Source organism: Echinops telfairi, unplaced genomic scaffold, assembly GCF_000313985.2.
Source record: "Echinops telfairi isolate 266 unplaced genomic scaffold, ASM31398v2 ScPeMD7_18;HRSCAF=68, whole genome shotgun sequence".
Classification (NCBI taxonomy): domain Eukaryota; kingdom Metazoa; phylum Chordata; class Mammalia; order Afrosoricida; family Tenrecidae; genus Echinops; species Echinops telfairi.
The window spans coordinates 10,450,482-10,470,463 of NW_022103915.1; the positions used below are offsets into that span (position 1 = coordinate 10,450,482).

The 19,982-nt window shown below is 57.2% G+C and overlaps 1 protein-coding gene across 3 annotated transcripts in view; it reads left to right on the top strand.

Annotated features, from left to right (window-relative positions):
- The first annotated feature begins 33 nt into the window (after positions 1–33).
- Positions 34–19,982, top strand: part of ASB2 (ankyrin repeat and SOCS box containing 2) — a 38,625-nt gene continuing 18,676 nt past the window's right edge. The window contains exons 1-3 of one of the 3 annotated variants that reach the window (XM_045287989.1): positions 34–313; positions 10,401–10,678; positions 19,363–19,464. In XM_045287989.1, coding sequence (XP_045143924.1) covers positions 10,473–10,678; positions 19,363–19,464 — 308 coding nt within the window. In that variant the 5' untranslated portion in view covers positions 34–313; positions 10,401–10,472. The remainder of the gene's footprint in view (positions 314–10,400; positions 10,679–19,362; positions 19,465–19,982) is intronic. The other 2 variants (XM_004698776.2, XM_045287990.1) reach the window with 2 other exon arrangements.

Below are 19,982 nucleotides of genomic sequence, written 5' to 3' on the forward strand. Positions count from 1 at the left end.
ACTGAGGCTCAGCTCCAAGATGCTCCCTGAAGTGAGAGCCTGTCTTGGGTGCACCGGGAGCGGAAGCCAGAGCCAGGGCCGCTGCTTCCCAGGGCTGAATTCACACAGGAAATCTGAGACACACAACATCTTATAGTCTGGCTTGCCATCCCTGGTCATGCGGTGGGCCCAAAATAAACTCCCTGCTTCAAAGGCGAGTGTTTGTGAGCTGCCTGGCAGTGTGACTGGGACCCAGAGAAGGCTGGGGCCTGGGCTGCACGGAGACACTCCTTCCATCCCCCCTGAGGCGTGCCCTGGTCACAGAGCCCACCAGGTAATGCATGCTTTCACTTCTCCTACACTGAAGCCAGTTCTGGCTGGTGGGGCTGCACCACCACCCTCTCCCAGGCAAGCCCCTCTCGCCGCTTCTTCTTGCTCCTTTGCTCCTGAGGTCCGGTGCCTTCTGCTCCAGAGGGAAAGGGGATGGGGTCGCAGGGGCTCCTCTGCTCTCAGGCTGTGCGTGTCAGGACGGACATGCCTGGGGCATGTAGGGCTTCAGACAAAGGGCTCTCCGAGATGCTCCCAGATGTCCCCATGCCGGGGTGTCTTTCAAGTGGGCATCTGAGAAGTGCTCACGCATAGGGGAAACTGGGCAGGGGGCACAGCAGCCAAGGTGCCGGGGGTGTTACCTGTGGGCAGTTTGTGGACACACAAGCGCATGAGCACTGAGGGCAGGCTGAGGCACAGGACAGGTTTAAGCAGGAGCTGCTTCCAGCCAGTTCTGGAAGGATGGACAGCCAGCCCTGGGCAGGGGGGCAGCTGGAGCAAAGACAGAGGGGTGGACCAGGTCTTCAGGTGCGGGCAATGGACAGTGCAGGCAGGCTGCTTGAAGGGGGCAGGGTGAAACATGTGGGGGAAACCCAAGGGGAACTGGAGGGGATTAGGGCTCCTCTCTGCCCGATGAGATGGCTTGTGAGCAGAGGAGGGGCCAGCCCAGCTTTAACTTCATCGGGACGCCTGCAGATGGGTGAGGGCCCAGAAGGCAGGCAGCCCCTGGTGGGGTACAGAAACTGAGGAAGGCCCAGCAGGGCAGGGCCTTCTAAGCCCCCCACCCTGGGTACAGGATAGACAAGCAGACGCCGAGGGAGCTCCTGGTCTCCCAGGCCCACCAAGCTGGGTCACAGCCCTGGACTCCTGGCAGTAGAGGCCCAGCCATCAGTGACAGATACTCGTCTCTTCCAAAACACTCGATGGGCCCTGACAGCTGGTGACGGCTCTGTTTACCCCACAGCCACCAAAGCTTACATCACGGTGCTGCACAAACAGGCCTGGCCCGGGCGCCCTGCAGGGCCACCCTCCCTTCTCTTCCCCGGGCTGGGGGCCCAGCCGTGACTTCATGGTGACTTGAGAACAGTCAGCACCCCCAGGGAGCCCTTCCCACGAGCCAGGCACCAGGCTGGGGCTCAGGTTGCTTGCTCTCACCGACTCCTTTCAGGGGGATTGCTTAGGCCCATTGCCCAGATGTGGAAACCGAGGTCAGAGAGGTCTAGACATTCACTCGGTGCTGTGGACAGAGGCGGTACGGGGGTGTCTCCTGACTGCCAGGCTCATGTGCTTCGGATGTGTTGTCGGGAGGGACCAGTCCCTGGAGGAAGACCTCGTGCTCGGTGAAAGGGGAGGGGCAGTGAAAGAGAGGAGACCCTGGACGAGATGGACTGACAGGATAGCTCCAACAATGCGTGGCCCAGGCCTAGGCGGTGTGTGGTTCTGTGGGACACGGGGTCACCGTGACTCAGAAATGTCTGGACGATCTATGGTGGCAGATTCCTCCCCCTCTTTCCTCCCCCCCACTACACACACACACACACACACACACACACACACACACACGCTGTGATAAGCTTAGGACACAGGTCCCTGGCACAGACAAGGCATCCTAAGGTGCCCGTGTATTGTGGCCCCAACAGGTCTCTGTGTCCTCCCCCTGTGGGCCAGGAGAGGCCAGATCCTGTCTTCTCATTCCTTGGCCAGTTCCCTTGGAATCTGCAGGGCCGTAAGCGAAACCTTTGAAGACTCTGGGGGCCAGGTCCGGCAGCAGGGAGATGGTGCGCACGAAAACCGGTTCATCCCACACGTGAGGAGTTTGGAGACAGAGACCTGGAGGCGGAGAGGGAGAAGAGGGGAGCCAGAACAAGATTGAGATAGAGGCAGGTGACAGAAGGGTTGGGAACCCCAGAGGGAGAGGGCAGTCTGGATGGAATCCCAGTGATCTGTTGTTGTTGTGAGTTGCCTAGGGGTTGATCTTGATTCTGATTCACTGCAGAGGGTGCAGGGTGGGGGTGGGGTGGGGTGGAGTGGGATTTGCAAAGCTCTGACCTTCTGGATGCCGATCACCAAGCCCGTCTTCCCCGGTGTGTATCCTAGATAGGTTCCCACAGCCCACTTTCCAGCGTTTCGACATGTGCACTCACAGAGGCTCCTGGTGTGATTTCAATGGCAGGATTCCCAGCTGGTCCTGGGACCTGGATTTGGGGGGCTCTGGGTGCCACTTCCTGTGCCCTGCAGGCCTTGCAGCTTTGCAGTCTGGGACCAGAACTTCCAGACGCAGGGGCCAAGATGCCCATGGGACAGACAGCGCTTAGCAGCCAGAGAGGGTGGAGGAGGGGCGAGGCTGCAGCTGTTGGAGCAGCTGCCTCCTCCTGGGCGGGTGGGTGACAGAGCCTGGCATGGTGGATCTCAGAGCAGAAGCGGATGTACCCCTGGACTGCTGTGCCCCACTGGACCTGGGCTGGCCGCGTCAGAGGGGCTGGCTGGGAGAGAGAGCAAGGTGAAGGGGAGAATGGGGCTCATCCTCCCTCCCTGGCTCTGGGACACAGTGACCCCGTGTCCCACAGAACCACACACCGCCTAGGCCTGGGCCATGCATTGTTGGAGCTATCCCGTCAGTCCATCTCATCCAGGGTCTCCTCTCTTTCACTGCCCCTCCCCTTTCACCGAGCACGAGGTCTTCCTTCAGGGACTGGTCCCTCCTGACAACACATCTGAAGCACATGAGCCTGGCAGTCAGGAGACTCCCCCGTACCTCCTCTGTCCACAGCACCGAGTGAATGCCTAGACCTCTCTGACCTCGGTTTCCACATCTGGGCAATGGGCCTAAGCAATCCCCCTGAAAGGAGTCGGTGAGAGCAACTGGGAAAGCCTGGCGGGTGGGGGTGGGGGCGGGGGGCCTGAAGGGTGCGGCTGGCTGGCCAGGACCCCTGGGGCTGCCTGGAAAGTGCCAACCACAGCTCCCCCTTTGCCCACAGCTGTACAGAGAAGGCCTTGACCATTAGCTCTAAGAGCAAGGGAGAGCTGCCCCCCCCACCCCCCCCAGACTGAGCCTCATGAAACTACCAAGAGAAATGAGTTCCCACCACACATGCTCCCATCAGGGAAGACTCCAGGCTCCCGGCCACCCTCACCCCCCTATACACACACTCTTTGCACCACTGGCTGCTGCCCAGGGCTGTGTCCACAGGTCGCGCACCGTCTGAGGCGGGCCGGGTGTGTGCCAGAGCAAGGCTAAACTGGCTGCTTTTGCCGTGTTCGATGGCCAGCCCTTTCTTGTGAGGCCCTTCTCTGTGGACCAGAACCACGGCCTTTTGGGTGGTAGCCAGCGCCTTAACTAACCATTAAAACTCTCGGCAGTCAAGGTTTGGGGTACGGCAGAGAGGGTAAGAGAGGAGCCCCCTGGAGATCCTGGTCTCTTCCCGCTCCAGGCAGGCCTTGGCTCGGGCAGCCTTGAGTACAGCTCCCTCCACAGGCTCCTGGCTCCTGCCCCTGGGGAAGGGCTGTTTTTCATCTCTATCTACCTCCCGAGAGCACCTACCCCGCTCCCCCCTCGCCCCCAATCTGGGGTGCTGGCTCCCCTATAGGACCCAGGCCCAGAGGACAGTGATCAGAGAGCACAAAGATGAGGGGGAACTGAGGCCCATGGGGACACAGAGCCTCACCCAGTCTCACGCCCAGCCCCCATCAAACGGGTCCTCTTCTCGGCCCATCTTGTTGTGAAGAGCGGGCGAGTGGGTTCGACTCACAGTGACTCTGTGCGCAACAGAACGACACACAGCCCGGGCCCTGCACCGTCCTCGCGAAGGTTCTTCCGGGTGAGCCCAGGATGGCAGCCACTGTGTCAGCCCGTCTCCTTGCGGACCTTCCTGTCTGTTGCTGCCGCCCCACGTTACCAAGCACGAAGTCCTTCAGCGAGCACGAAGGTCTGGTCTCTCCTGATAACATGTTCAAGGTCCGTGAGACGAAGCCGCCGACCTTGCCTCTAAGGAGCACGCTGGCTGTCCTTTTTCCGAGACAGGTCCGTCTGTTGTTTAGACCATCCATGGTGCTCTCCAACTTCAACGCATCACCTCTTGTGTCTTCCTGACTCAGCGTCCAACCTTCCCAGGCGGAGGAGGCCATTGGAGATACCACGGCGGGGGCCGCGCGCACCTTAGTCCTCCGAGGAGCGCCCCTGCTTCTCAGCACTTGAAGGGCTGTAGTGTGTTGTGTGATCTCTCGACTGCTGCTCCCTGAGCGTGGATTGCCGATCCGGGCAAGATGAAATCCTGGACAACTTCAATCTTTTCTCAGCTGACCGTGATGGTGCCTTCCGGGGCTTAGGTCACAGCTGAGCTAAATAGCCACGAGGTGGTAGAAGCTTTAGCACTGGAAGAACCCCTGGAAACCTCCAAGCTCCAACCGCTGACCAGAGAGGGCCAGGGACTTGACCGAGGTCACAGCACAGAGACGCTGACCCAGGTCTCTGATTCTTATCTAATGCTCTTCCCCCAGGCAGTCACCTCAGGGAGGGCACCCCAAGGCCAGCCAGAGACTGGGCACCTGCCCCACCAGTCATGTTAATGCCATGGGTGCTGAGCCCCTGACTTGGCCGTGTGTGTGTGTGTGTGTGTGTGTGTATGTGTGTGTGTGTATTGGAGGTCCACTCCTGCTGCTGGGCAGAGCTCCTCCCACCTGCTGCAGGCAGACCCGCCCTAACCCACCTGCCAGAGATCCCAGCCACACAGGTGCAAAGGAGGGAGCAGGCCTGGGGCTCCCACCTGGCTATACAAGTGCCCCCTGCCCAGGACAGGAGGGCCAGCACCCATGCTATCAGCCGCTCCGGCCACTTAACCAGGACCTGAGAAAGCAAGAGACAGAGTTGGGACAAGGACCCAAGGGTCTCTGTTCCCAGCCTCAAGCTCTTTTCACTGCAAACAGATCTGACCCTACTGCCCCAGAAAACAGCATCCCCAGTGTCGGCACCCAGTGATTTCAGGGCCAGGGCCCCCCTTTCCCCCTGTTCCCAGCGCCCAGGAACACAGAGTGAGTGCTGACAGAGGGATCAAGGGCTGTGGTTCCAGGGACTCTCGAATCTCTATGGAACCTTGAACACTGCGGTGCTGGCCCAGCCCAAGAGCTTGTGGCCCATTTATGCGGCGAAGGAACCAGCCTTCGGGATTTTTCCAAGGCTTTTGGCCCAGCCGACAAACCACCAGTGAAGACGCTCCTGGATTCGTATCGCTCCTGGATTCGTATCCCGGAAGAAGCAACCCTCATGGGCGAAATCACGACTCTTCATTCCTTACTTCACCAGTGGCTGGTTCAGTCTCTCAGCCACACAAACCACCCAGATGACCTAGCGTTCACTTTGTCAGGCTCAGCTCAACACGGTTGCCTCGGGGTCACAAGGTGGCTGTCACGGCTCCAAGCATCAAAACCTCTGAGCATCACGGGGAGGTGTGAGCCAGGAGGCAAGGATTCCTCTCGTTGCTCTTCCAGGAGAGAGGAATGTTTTTCTTTGTTTGCTTTTTCAGGCAAAGCCAGCAGACTGTCCCCTTTGGAAACAAAGTCGGGCTTAGTCACTTGCTAACCTAGTCACTGGCCACAGGGTTGGGATGGTCCCAATGGACTTGACTTATCATGATTCATGGGGCAGGGCATGCAGCATACGATTTACCTGTCCAAATAGGGAAGGGATGTTGGGTGGGTCATCAAAGGGGTCTCTCATGACTGGTGATGGGGGAGATAGTTCGTCACCCCTGAATGAGCCACCGCCTGAATGCCAATCACCTCCCACAAGTTCCAGGAGCAGATGATCTCCTGGGGGAATCAAGGTGGGCTTCCTAGAAAAGGAGGGTCGGCCCCTAACAGGGAAGTGGGCCAGAGGAGGCGGGTGTATAAAATTGGCAAATTGATGCAACTTGACCTTCTGGGGCTGGCTTCTCTCAGCAAGGACTTCAAGGAACGGACATCAGTGTTGTTGCAGATAGTAACCCCATTTGTCTTTGTGGTTGACTGTTGTGCTAGTCCAGGTTGACTAGAGAAACAAATCCAGAGACACTCATATGTGTGTAAGAGAGAGTTTTATATCCAAGAGTAATTGTATATTAAAAAAACATCCAAGCCCAGTCCAGATCAAGTCCATAAGTCTGTTATTAGCCCATATGTCTAGTCCATAAATTCCTCTTTAGACTCACACAGCACATGCAATGACTCCGAATGCAGTATGATCACAGGCCAGTGGGTGGAAAGTCTTGTGGATCCAGTGGCGGTGGAAGCATCTCAGCGCTGGCATGGGTCTCCATGTGGCTCCTCCAGCTCCAGGGCTCTGGCTCTGTCAGTGTGACTCCATAGGTCTTGTCAACAGGAATGTCAAGCAGAGAGAGTGTGTCCTGCCTCCAGAGAGGAATAAGTTCCCAGAAACCTCCTGAAAAGGACATGCCCATGGGGAGGGATCAATCGGGCTGTGACCCGATTGCCAGGCTACAATCCACCCCTTTGCTCAGGTCGACAGACTATGTAACTTCCACAACTGTTCTCAAACTTAATCTCAATTGAATCGTGTATGTATGTCCTCGGTGCTCTGGTGTCTCTTGCTCGACATTGGTGGGGTCCCCCTGCTGCTCTGTGCACTTGGGGTTTGTCCATTTCATCGGTGCCTGCTGTCTACCCTGCGCAAGGCCTTTTGAAAGTGCTAAGAAGCCAGGATGTGACTTTGAGGGCTCAGGTGCGCCTGACCAAGCCACGGTCTTTTCTGTGCATGTGAAAGATGGACCTTGAATAAGGAAGGCCGAAGAAGATGCCATGTGCTGGGGAAGAGTGTTTAAGAGCCATGGACTGCTCTCTTAGAAGGAGAATGTTCCTTAGAGGCAAGGTTGGTGAGTCTTCTCAGGTACTTTGGGCACGTGATCAGGATATACCAGGCTCTGGAGAATGATATCAAACCAAACTGACTGCCATAGAGTCAATGCTGACTCCCAGCAGCCCCCTGTGGGTTCCTGCGACTGTAACTGTTTCCGGGAGTAGGAAGCCAGTCTTTCTCCCTTGAAGCTGCTGGCGGTTTCGAACTGCCAACCATGCACATCTCAGCCCAACATACAACCACTGCACCATCAGAGATCCCCTGGTAAAGCAGAGGGGCAGCACAAAAGAGGAAGACTCTGGACAAGGTGGACAGACCCCGTGGCTGCAACCGTGGGCTCTAATGTGAGAGCATTTGTGGGCTGGCGCAGGTCTGCGGTGTTCTGTTCTGCTCGCCATCATGTTGCTGTGACTCGGTACTGGCTGGATGGCACCTAGCACCAACAACAGCCACGGCCACCCCGGGCACAGGCCACGGGGGTGCCTTGATTCCATTGGACCGTTGCAGGGGCCTGTGGGTCGTTTCCAGCTGGGTTTATCGTGAACAGCACTGCTGTGGATAGTCTCGCACTTGGTATACATTTGTCTCGGCACAGAATTGGGAGTGGAATTTCTAGGTCATAGGACATGTGAACTTCTGCTTTAGCAAATACCATCAATTTTCCAGAGTGGTTTTTACCAATTTTGCACTCCTCCCAGTGGTGGTGAGAATTCTGGTCGCCACCCATGCTCTCCCATGCTAGGTATTTTCCGTCTCATGAGGAAGCCATCTGAGGGTGTGAAGGGGCTGGTGGCCCGGGATTAGCATCCCCAGCTGCCCACTGAGATGCCAGTGGGTTGAGGCCAGAAGGCACTCTGTGGGAGAAGGGGGTGGTGGGCTTAGGATCTGCAGCCTTGGGAAGTCCTACTCTGCTCTACAGGGTTACCAAGGAGGGGAACTGGTTGACAGCAGGGTGTTTGGCTGGATTTGGAGGGTGTAGTGCTTTGCCTTGGTGTGTTCATTTGCATTTCCCCAAGCAGCGATGAGGTCACATGCCTTTGCACTTGTTTATTGGCCCTCTGGAGAGCCTGCTGGTGAAGTTTACTGTCTGGTCTTTTGGGGATCAGATAACTAGGGGATGCTGCATTCCAACAATGCCCCATTGGTAACCATTGATTCTTGTGCTCAGGTGGATGGTAGATGTTACTGCCCCACTGGCTATCCTTGGCTGGGAGACTCTGGAGGCCTTGCTGGGCTGGTGTGTTAGTCTGGGTTGACTAGAGAAACAAATTCCTAGACACTCATATGTGTATAGGAAAGAGCTTTATATAAAGAGCAATTGTATATTGAGAAAACACCCCAGCCCAGTCCAGATTAAGTCCATAAGTCCAATATTAGCCCATATGTCCAGTACCAGTCTATAAATTCCTCTTCAGACTCACACAACACATGCAATGACAAAGAATGCAGGGAGATCACAGGCCAGTGGGTGGAGAGTCTTGTGGATCCAGTGGTGGTGGAAGCATCTCAGCACTAGTGTGGGTCTCCACATGGCTTCTCCAGTTCCAAGGCTCTGGCTGCTATCAGCATAGCTACATGTGGCTTGTCACCAGCAATGTCTCTCAGGGAGTGAGTGTGTGTTCCGCCTCCAACGACCTATTTATTTCCTTAGCACCTCCAAATGAGGCCATCAAGCTGCAACCTGATTGACAGGCTAAACTTCACCCCATTCACTCTTAACAGTCTCAAATTGACAACAGATTATGTAAGTACCACAGCTGGCTTCCTCCAGGCAGGGTGGGCTCAAGTTGTCCCACTTTGGAGCTGTGGATGAAGACTCAGAGATGCCAGGAGGGAGAGCTTCTTTCAGGACAATGGCTGAAGAGCAAGAGCAAGACCCATTGAGCAGATCTGTGTCAAATCTCAGGCTGCATCATGGCCACCAACACCCACTAGCCAGAGTCAGGGGCATGGCTAAGCCCCACGTCAACGGGGGAGGTTGCCTCCAGGAGTGGAGGCAGGGAGTGAACACTTCCCAACAAACTTAATTACAGCACTGTTGGGGTTTTTTTTTGGTGGGGGGCAGGGCTAATCAAAGATTTCCTATGACAGAACCTCTGACCCACAGTCACACAAGACACCAGCCCATTTAAGCAAAAACTAGACTTCACTGTGTTTCCTTCCTGCCCCCAAAGTAGTTACCTCTGCCAAACTCTGTTACTCACTCAAGGAAAGTCTCTGAAATGAACAGGTCAGAGTCTTTCAATGACCAGGTTTGCCATCTCAAGTAGTGGGCCTGGGCCTGAGCCACTAGTCTTCTGGGTTGGCCCCAGCACCTGTCCACATGTCGGGAAGTGGAAGCATGCCAGGGGAGGGTGCTGCTGGGTGACTGGGTGGAAGAGTTGCAGGCACTGCTGTGTAAGCTCTCAGAGGGCTGGGTGCTTTGTCTGTGGGGATCATTGCTACATTTCCAGGGCTCACAAGAGCAAGTGACACAGAGCAGGTGTTCAATATATACCTGGTCGACTCATAGGCATCTGCATAAGTGAATGCATAGGGGCTGTCTGGAGAGGGCAGGTTAGTGTGTGGTTAGTTGGTTGAATGAATTGATAAATGGTGGATGGATGGATGAAGGATGGATTAAAGGATGGGTGGATGAATGGATGGATGGATGAAAGGTTGGGTGGATGGATGGATGAAAGGTTGGGTGGATGGATGGATGAAAGGTTGGGTGGATGGATGAAAGGTTGGGTGGATGGATGAAAGGTTGGGTGGATGGATGGATGAAAGGTTGGGTGGATGGATGAAAGGTTGGGTGGATGGATGAAAGGTTGGGTGGATGAATGGATGGATAGGTGGATGGATGGATGGATGGGGGGAAGGGGGATGGGGGATGAATGGATGGATAGATGGGTAGATGAAATGAATGGGGGATGATGCATGGGTGCATGGATGCATGGGGGGATGGATGAGAGGAGGGGTGGATGTGTAGAGAGATGGGTGGAGGGATGAGGAAGGATGAGTCGATGGCCGGAAGGTTGAGCATCGGATTGAATGGAAAGAGTGGTTCGATGGGTGAGTGGATTGGTGAATTGCTGAGTAAAGGATGGAAAGCTACATGGATAAGCAAATGGGGTGATGGATGGATAAGTAGATGACTGGGTGGGGGGGTGGGATCCGTTGGCCAACGCATGACTACAAGAATGAATGTGTTCATTGCTAAATGCACAAAGCCATTAGTGACCAGGATGCTTTAATCTCCTCACAGGCCACTCTGTGTTTCTGCCTCCTGCCCCCATGCTGAGCAGCTCTCTTGAAGCCCGGGGTGACAGATACAGAGATGGCTACAGAGATCAGCGCCCCGGGCAGACAGCGTGCCATCGGGCATGAGGAGTACAGCCTGTACAGCAGCCTCAGTGAGGACGAGCTGCTGCAGATGGCCATTGAGCAGAGCCTGGCTGACAAGACTCGAGGCCCCGCCACGGCCGAGGCCACCGTGGCTGCTCGAGCCAACCGCCCACCCGCCCATTTCCACCCATGGACCAGGTGAGTGAAGCGAGGTCAAGGAGGAGAGCGGGGCATCAGGTCTCTGTTCTCTGGGCCTCCATAGGGGGCAGGTCCCAGCCCCTGTTAATCCAACACCAAGCTATCGCAGGACCTATGATGTGCCGGAGCATCTTTGTGATTTACACTGATAATCGATCGACCAGCTGGACTGAGCTGGGACTGCGTGGTGTGCTGTGCAGGCCAAAGTCTCCCTGCCATCGAGCTGATTCCGACTCATAGCGATCCTATAGGACCCCATGTGTTTCTGAGATTGTAAATCTTTGTGGGAGTAGAAAGCCTCATCTTTCTCCTGAGGATGGGTGTGTGGGCTTGAACCATGGACTTTGTGGTTAGCCACCCAATGTGTGACCCACTATGCCACTGGGGCTCCTGCTGCGAGTGTTTGTTCTCATTTAATTCTCTTAAGCCCCTTCAGATGGGCACTAGGCCTTCAGACTGGCATGAGGCCATCCTCTCCATTTACAGACCAGGAAACGGAAGCTCAAGGAGGTCAAGACACTTGGCCAAGGTCACACAGTTCAAGTGGTGGAGAGGTTGGAGTCTTACAACCCGGGCTTTAGATTTGAAGGAGGCAGGGCTGATGGTTTCAGTCCCGCAGGTGCTTCCCGCTCGAACCATGCAGTTCGGGAAACATGTCTGAGAAACACAGGGCATCTGTCCAGTAAGTCCATCCTGCCCCTGCCCCAGGCTCCCTGGCTCAGCATCCCTCAGCACCCCAGGCCCAGGGCTCTTGAGAGCAGCGCTGACCAGTAGAAATGAACCACCTTCCGCAAACACGCTGGCATCTCCTCATCCCCTGCCACCTCCCCAGCTGCCCCTAAGTCCATTCTGACGCAAGGCCCCAACCCCCATGGGTCAGAGTAGGACCCTGCTCCTTGGGATCTTCAGGGGTGGTTTTTGGCAAGTGGGCTGCCAGGCCCGTCTTCCGCAGCACCTCTGAGTAGATCTGATCTCCAGGGTTTTGGTTAACAGTCAGTCTCCTGGGCCATTTGTCCCCATCTGACTCCCTGCCATTGAGTGGATTCTGACGCACAGGGCCCGGTTGTTTCTCTCGGCCTCTCTCACTGCCCCCGAGTTGATGCAGATTCACGGCGACTTGATCCGACAGGGCAGACATGCCCCTGTTGGCTTCTGAGGGTGTATCTGCTTACGGGAGTAGACAGCGGCATCTTCTTTCCCAGTTGTGGCTGGTCGGTTCTTTTTCTCACTTTTAAAGGTCATTTTACTGGGGGCTCTTACAGCTCAGATAACGATCTGTACATCAATTGAATCAACCATATTTGTACCTACGTTGCCGTCATTATTTTCTAAACATGTACTTTCGATTTGAGCCTTGGCATCAGTTCCTCTTTGCCCCCTCCCTCCCCACCTCCCATGGCTGGTAGTTTCAGACTGCTGCCCTTGCAGTCACCGTCCACCGCCTGACCACTGGGCCGCCAGGACTCCAGTTTCCAGGCGTGATCAAAGTACAAAACCGTGACAAGATGCTTAAGTTCTTTTGTTCCGCATCATGTCTTTGACGTCTTTAATATATAAAACCTAAACGCCCACCTCACGGTCATCCAGTGGATGCCAACTCACAGTGAGCCTGGAGGGCAGCGCAGAGCTGCTCCCGTGGGTTTCTGAGATTGTCACTCTTCCCGGGAAGAGAGAGCCTCGCCCGTCTTCCATGCACGAGCAGCTGGTGGAACGGCTGACTTAGCAGTTAGCAGCCAACACATAACCACGACAATACCAGGGCTCGTATGTGATAAATACTCACCGGAAATCACCAAACCCGTTGCTGTGGAGTTGTGCCTGACTCATAGAGCGCCTCTGTTGGCCAGGGTTTTCACAGCTGTCAAACCTTAAAGGCTCATAATGTCCCCGACAGCTCAGGCCTGGGGGTCCCTTTCTTTGTAGGAAGTGGGGACCAGAGCGGTCATTTAAAAGCATACTTAAATGCTTTTAAAATAAGATACTCATTTTAAGGAAAATGCTTTGTTTAAAAAAAAAAAAAAGTCAAACTTGAGCCCAGGTCAAAGGTATGGTGTTGCCCTGTGGTGTGGGATCAAACTGATGACCTTGTGACCTTGAACCAGTCACTTACCCCTCTCTGAGCCCCAACTTCCTTCTCTGAGACTCGGAATTATTACGGCAGTCAAGGAGGAAGGTGGGAGAGGGGGTGCCCCAGGCCTGCCTGTCCCCTGAACCTACCAGAGATCTTCCCAAGAGGCTTTGGCCCTTGGTAAGGCTGGACTCCTTCTGCCAGGAAGGCTAGACAAACACATGGGTGGCCCAGAGACCCTTCTGAATGGTTGGGCAGCAGCATCCTTGGGCAGCAGGAGGAGCTGGTGGATCTGGGACCCTCAGCTACCCGTGGGGAGGGGTGCTGTTCTGCAAGCTAATCAGAAAGGGAAACCCGGAGCTGGCGCTGGGGTTGGTTCCTGGTGGCAGGTGCTGAGCAGGCCCTGGTTCCTGTGGGGACCTCTGCACCCGGGTCAAACCGCACGTTCCTTTTTCTCACAGGGCTCAGGTTGAGATAAGGCGTCCTCTCTGAGAAGGCACGCAGTAACACGTCATCAGGGCATCTGCAGGCTGCCCCCTGCACAGGAGGATCCCCCAGAGCCCCCCAAACCCCAGATGCCAGAGCTGACCACCTCCTCCATGTCGGGGGCAGTAGGTGGGCACCCCAACTGCTGCTCGGAACAACGTTTCCACGGAGAAGTGACCTGGCTTCTCCAAGGGCGGTGAAGACCAGGCCCTGGAAGAGTAGAGTCTTTGTGCATCTTTGAACTCTGGCTATGACAGGAAGACTCCACAAGTTCAGTCTGCCCCTTCCTCTCCGGGGCCCTGGGGGCAAGCAAAGGTCTTTCCTGTGGTTTCTACACAGAACTCTGCTGCTCTTCCCCCTCCCCACCGCCTGCTTCCTTTACCACCTTTACCCCTTATCTCCCTGCTTATCTCCCCCCTTACCCCGCCTCTGCAGCTCCCAGGTGCATGTGAGCACTTCCCCTGGAGTGGGCGAGGACTATCCATCTGCTCCATGCTTCTAACAGCCTCTCACTGAGCACGCACCCATGTCTCAGCTGAGGATCCCGCCTACCTATCCACTCTCAAGTTCAGACACGTCGCCAGGCCCTGCTGCCTCTGCAAATGCCCTTGCTGTCCCCTCCCCACCTTTAACCTGGGCTTGGCTCTCATTGCACATCCCGCCACCCACGGAGACTTGGGTCCCCAAGGACCCACCCACCTGTGCTCTCACCTTCTCAGATACCGTGGCCCAGGAAGGAGGGGGCTCTGCCATCAGCCTTGTTCACGTGCATCTCTGAGCAGCACAGTTCCCACCGAAGGGCCCCGAAGGTTCAGGTTCATTCACATCCCCCCACCCCGGCCCATGAGGATGACCCGGTCATTCGGCACCTCCTGCAGGTTGATGCCAGCTCCTCAGGCGTCCTCACCACCCACTCCAGTTGATGCCCCGCCCCCTCTCTTGCCAACTTACTCTCTTGCCTTTGTGGCTCTGAAACCTGACAGCTGGGAACAGTTTTTGTTCCCATCTGCTTCCTCGTTGCCTGGAAATCTCCTATCTGCCTCCCTGCATAGCCCAGGGCCAAGGCTTACACCACACGAAGGGAAAGGTTAGTAGAGCCAAAGTGGATAGGGAAGTGGGTTTGGGTTTAAATCCTTCTTCTGCCATTTGCTGGCTGTGCAACCTTAGGTGAGTTATTTAACCTCTCTGAGACCCCAAACCCTCAGCTCTAAAACGGCAGTAACAGAGCATGTCTCCACGCCCCCTCCCGCACTCCCCCTCCATCTTAGTGATCTTACTGGAAGTGACAGAGAGGAGGGAGTTGTTGCAGCCTTCCTCGACGTCTGCAGCTTGGCCTCTGCTTCTCAGACACGCCGGGCAGGTGTCAGCTGACCTCCTGACACTGTCCCCAGCTACACTGTGACCTCCTTGGGGATGGTGAGCAGATATGGTGGTTTCCCACTGTGTCCTTCCAACCCAGGAGAGAGCCTGGATCTTTCTAGGGGTGCCTGCCATGAATGCTTTTAGGCAGATAAGTGCATGCTGAAGCCGAGTCATGCTGTGGGAGCCTAACTGAGTGTCATCAATGCGTGACCAGTGTGGCCACTGTGGACATGAAGGTCCACCTAGCCTTTGAGGACCCAGGTATGCCTGATCCAAGCCACCGTCTTCCCAATCACCCTGTGCAATTGACCAAGGAAGGCCGTAGAAGAATGGATGTGTGTGAATCCTGGTGTTGGGGAGGAATGTTGAAAGTTCCGCAGACTGCCAAACGAGCAGCCAAATCTGTGCAGCTGGAATCTGGACATCCTTGTGCTCGTCCAGAGGCAAGTATGGAGAGACTTTGTCTCCTGTCTCAGGAGAGACCCGTCCCTGGAGAAGGACATCCTGCTTGGTAAAGGGGAGGGGCGGTGAGCAAGAGGAAGGCCCTGGACAAGGTGGACGGGCAGAGTGTCTGCAGCAGTGGGTTCCAACATGAGGACAACTGTGAGGATGGTGCAGGACCTGCAGGTGTGTCCTTCCGTTGTGCACAGGGTCTCTATGACCTGACGGCACCTAACAACAGCCACAACACCGCCGAGAGTCGTTGGGACCCTAGAAATCAAAGCCAGACCAGCCTCCCAAAGAAGACAGAGAATGTCCCTTCTGAAAGCCCTGTCCCCACCGCTGGAAACCCTCCTGAGGATGACTGGCCACCTTGGTCCTTGGAGGGTTCCCGGGACAGAGCCGGCTCTGTGTCCCACTGTGAAGCAGGGCCCTGCACCCCAGCTTCTCTGGCTGGACACAGCGGAGCAGGCTCAGAAAGCTTGGTGCACGCTAGCCTCTTGAAACTTCCGCTTTTTATCTGTGGCTCCATTTCCAGGCAGACGGTGCAGGAAAGCTGAAGCAGGGGCTTGTTCGGCCAACGTGTGCGCACCACCACTGCTGAGCCCTCCTCCTGTCCTCACTGTGAACAACGGGCACAAGGGTTGAGGGGGGACGGGGGACGGGGTGTCCCTGATGACCAAGAAGCACAGCAATGGGCTTGACCCGGCTCCAGAGCAGTGGGGTGCAGGAACGATTGATTCGCTTGCTTGAGGAGGCGGGCTTTGCAGAATGAGGAGGAGGAGTGTGCCAAGCAGACTAAAGGACGCAAGCTTCCTGAAGCCCCGGTTTCCCCATCTCCTCCACAGAGTGCGGGGACAGTTACCCGGGCAGCTTTGTGCGCTGGGGCCTGACCGGTGGGGAGCAGGGGAGGGCGGGAAGCAGAAGTCCCTGCTGCAGCGTGGGAGCGGACTGTTTCTCAGCGCGCTGCGGGCTGGGGGCTGGGCTTATTAGACAGGTGCTTCTCCCCCTGTCCCCACGTGCTTTCTTCATGAAGTGCCTGGCGCCCCCTGGTGGGCTGGGCACTACACCCATGATATCCTTGGGCTGCCCAGGGCTGGCCTGGGAGCAGAGGGGGACAGAGTCTGGCACATGGCGGGCACCGAGCACACTCTCCCGATTGGCAACTTCTTTTTCTATAAATACGATGCCTGTTCTGTGTCCTGTCACCTCTTTTCTGGGCTAGCCGGGTGCCCGATGAACAAGCAGCCCGTCTGCCGGCTTGGGCCCCTCCATGAGCCCCACCTGGGTCTGGAGCTGGGCCATCCAGGCTCCAGGGTGAGTGTTGGTGACTCCGCTTCCACTCCCGGCTGATTCACCTCATGCACAGCCTGTCTGTGAGTGGAGACCTGCGCCTTGCTGTGATGCTGACACGTGTCTGTGGATCCTCCAGACTGAAACAGACCAGGAAGAAAGACCCGGCAACTCGCTTCCGCCCCAGACCTGCCCATCACGCACAAAGCCCAGAGGCCCCCTCTTGGGCCTCATCTAAGTCATGACCTGAACCCACAGCCAGCCGGCTGGGCCTCATTTCTGGTGACTCAGCCTGGGAAGTCCCCAGCTGGGGCCCTTGGGGGGAAGTAGGCTTTCTATCTTTGATCAGAAAGATCGAGGCGGGGGTGGCTGTCTCCTACAGCTCAGCCACTGTCAGCAGTTACCCTACTGGGTCCCCAAACCAAATGAACGCACCCTGCTCTCCATGTTCCTGGACCAGCCCTCCTGCCCCCACATGTGGCCACTCGGACACTTGGGGCCCTCACCCCTCACCTGCACACCTGTGGGCACCTTCAGGGCCAATAAAACCACACCTTTGTCTGGCCCCAGCCCCAGCCCATCTTTGCCAAATCCAACTCATCCTGTGCTTGCTCATCTGCGCACTGGGTCCACCACAGGCCTGCGCTGGCTTCGTGAAGGGTCACTCTGCTCGGACAGCTTCACTGCCCCTGATGCTGTGGCTACACTGTCTGAGACTGGCCTTAGCTTGGAGGTAGGGGGCTTTGAGGGGGTCCCACCACGGCAGCAGGGCTCAGGGGTCCATGCAGGAGACCCTAGGTTCCTTCCCGGCCGACACACCCTCTCTGCAGCCACCTCCCATCGGTCAGTGAAGGGCTGCGTGTGGCTGCAGTGAGCAGGCTTCAGCCAGGCCTCTAGAACAGGGGTGGGCAGACTTTGGAGACGGAGGTGCCAGAACTGGCCCTCACAACCCTTTAGCAATTCTTCGAGCGCCGGCACTATGTCTTTACAAGCAACTGAAGTCCCATGGTCTTCAGAGCCACCTAGACGCACCGAAGGGGCCACGGAGGGTTCTCGAGCTGCAGTTTGCGACCCAGCTCTGGACTGAAACAGTCGATGAGGAAAGATCTGGGGCCTAACTCCTCCGCGGAGACCCGATGGATCCCAACATTTGGATTCGAAACAGACCCGGACGTGCTCGCTCTGCTGTGCTCCGGGTCACTGTGAGCCGAGGTCAATCCGGTATCATCTATCTGCACGGTTCCTTTACTGAGCAGTCTGATACCGTGAGTGCCTGGGGCCCATGCGTGGCCAGTACCCAAGCCCCAAGGACCACAGGAGGAAACGGTCCCAAGCTTTTGCGAAGGCTGCAGGCCTGGTGAGCATGCAGGATGACTGGCTCAGCTTGGCCTTGTCTCTGCCGGCACGCTTCCCCCCTGGGGCAGAGCCGGCACAGGGGACAGTGAGCTTCAGGGCCCAGGGCAAAAGGGCTGCCTGGCCTTTGCCCCCACCTCCACCCCAGCTGGGTCTGTTCCCTGCTGATATCCCACAAGGTCACTTCTGTACACACCCCAAAGCTATAAACGCAGCCAGGAGGCCCTTGGACAGATCCTGCCCCCAACCCCACTTTACAAAGGGTGTCAAGGAGGTCCCCAGGGCTTGTCCCAAGGGTCAGGCCTGTGAGTGTGGGGGCTGCAGCCCTGGGGTGGGTCACGGGGGCCAGGGAGGCAGGAGGCCTGGACTTCCATTGGACTGAACACTATCGGGGCCCCAGGTCTGCATCTGTGTGCTCTACCACCAGTGGCCAGGGGGCCTGGCAGCTCCCTACCCCCTCTGGTCCTCAGTATCCTCAATGGCGGAGGGTCAGTGGCATCAGTGGGCAGGAGTGTCCTGCCTGACCTTGAGCCCTCAGTGGCGGGAGCAGTGGCCATGCAGCCACTCACGCCGAGACCCGCAGAAACAAGGACCCGAGTGTCCCTGTCTCTCTCTCTGAAACCAACAAGACAAACTCCCTGCCACCGAGTCAGCATTGACTCACAGCCACCCTGCAGGACAGGGAAGAGCTGCCCTTGCGAGTTTTGGAGACTGTAACTCTTCATGGAAGTAGCAAGCCCTGTCTTTGTCCTGAGGGGCGGCTGATGGCTTTGAACTGTGGACCTTGGGTGGACCACTATACCACCAGGGCTCCCAGTCTGGGCCTCCAAGGTGGCTGCAAATAGTACGTTCTGACCTGTCCTGGGAGCATGTGCATCCTTCAAGGGTCATGACCCCAGCACCCCTGCCCCTCAGGGGATGCCCTCCGGCTCCACAGGGTCCCCCAGAGGTGGGCACAACAGCCTGAGGGGGTGGCATGGGCACAGTGCCCGAGAGGCGCAGTGGCAGATGAAAGAGCATCGGTGTTGGGCACCTATCTCTGTGGACAACGCCGTCCACCACACCCAGGCCACCCCCCAGGCCCCGAGCAGGGGCTGCTCTCCTGGCCCTCTGCCAGGTGGGGTACAAAGTCTCTGCTTCCACTGCTCCAGGTCATGGGTGCCACAGGACTTGACTCTGCAGGTGGAGGGGCTGATGGTCAAGTGGATAAGGCGTGGGTGAAGGGGTCGGGTGGGGGTGGCGCACAGAGGTGGTGGCTTGGCTTCCTGCCATGCCCGTCTCCCCCCTCTGTGAGTCTCGTCTTGTCTGAGGCCCTGCGCGGGCCGACCGACCACTTCCCACATTCCCCGGGCAACCAGTGTCACCTTGCTTCCTATCTGCCTCCCGCGCGGTTGGCTGGGGAAGGGGACCAAGGGGTGGGGGTGAGGTTAACCTCATTGTTGTCATATATGGTCATTTAACTCTCCCAGGGCTTCCTCCAAGGGCCAAAAATAATCCGGAGCCCCGGCAGCTGTGTCCAGCACGCCAGGAGGACAGGGCCATCTGCTCTGGGGCTGAGCCCGCGTCTGCCCGGGTCCTTCTCCCCCGCCTGCCCGCCCGCCCGCCCGCGGCCCACAGCCATGACCCGCTTCTCCTATGCTGAGTACCTTGCCCTCTTTCACTCCTGCTCCGTGCCCCCCAGGTCCTCCACGCCTGAGAGCCCCCCGGCCTCGGCCCCCTTGGGCTTGTTCCACGGGGTCATGCAGAAGTACAACAGCAGCTTATGCAAGGCCTCCCAGCCCACGTAAGTGACCCCTGCTCAGGACTGGCCCACCTCACTCCCCCAGCTGTGCTTGCTGGTGGGTAGGAAGGCAGGGACTCTGGGGGGCTCCTGGGCCAGCCCCCTCTCTGCTGTGGCCCCTGGGACCCCGGTGCTCCTGTTGAGCTAGCCACAGACCCTGTCCTCAGCAAGCCAGGCAAACTGGCATGAGAGTCTCCCTCGGGCTCCCTGGGGGCAGGAGAGGTTGGGGGGCTGGACCAACTGCTATGGCTGGGGCTCTGTGTCTGGGGACCATCAAGAGGAAGGCAGTGGCAGTGGTGGTGTGTGTGTTTGCATGGGCTATGGTGGTGTCGGGGGGGGGTGTTGCGAGCTGAAACTGCAGAGTTGTCACGCCTCTGTCTGTCTGTCTCTGTCTCCCTGTCCCCACGGCACTCCTCCATAAATCTGAGCACATTTCCTTCTGCTTTGCAGCCTTTCTGGGCTGAGAACCAGGGGCTAGTTCCAGAAAGAATCGGAGCTAGAGGAGGCACTGGGTGCTAGGG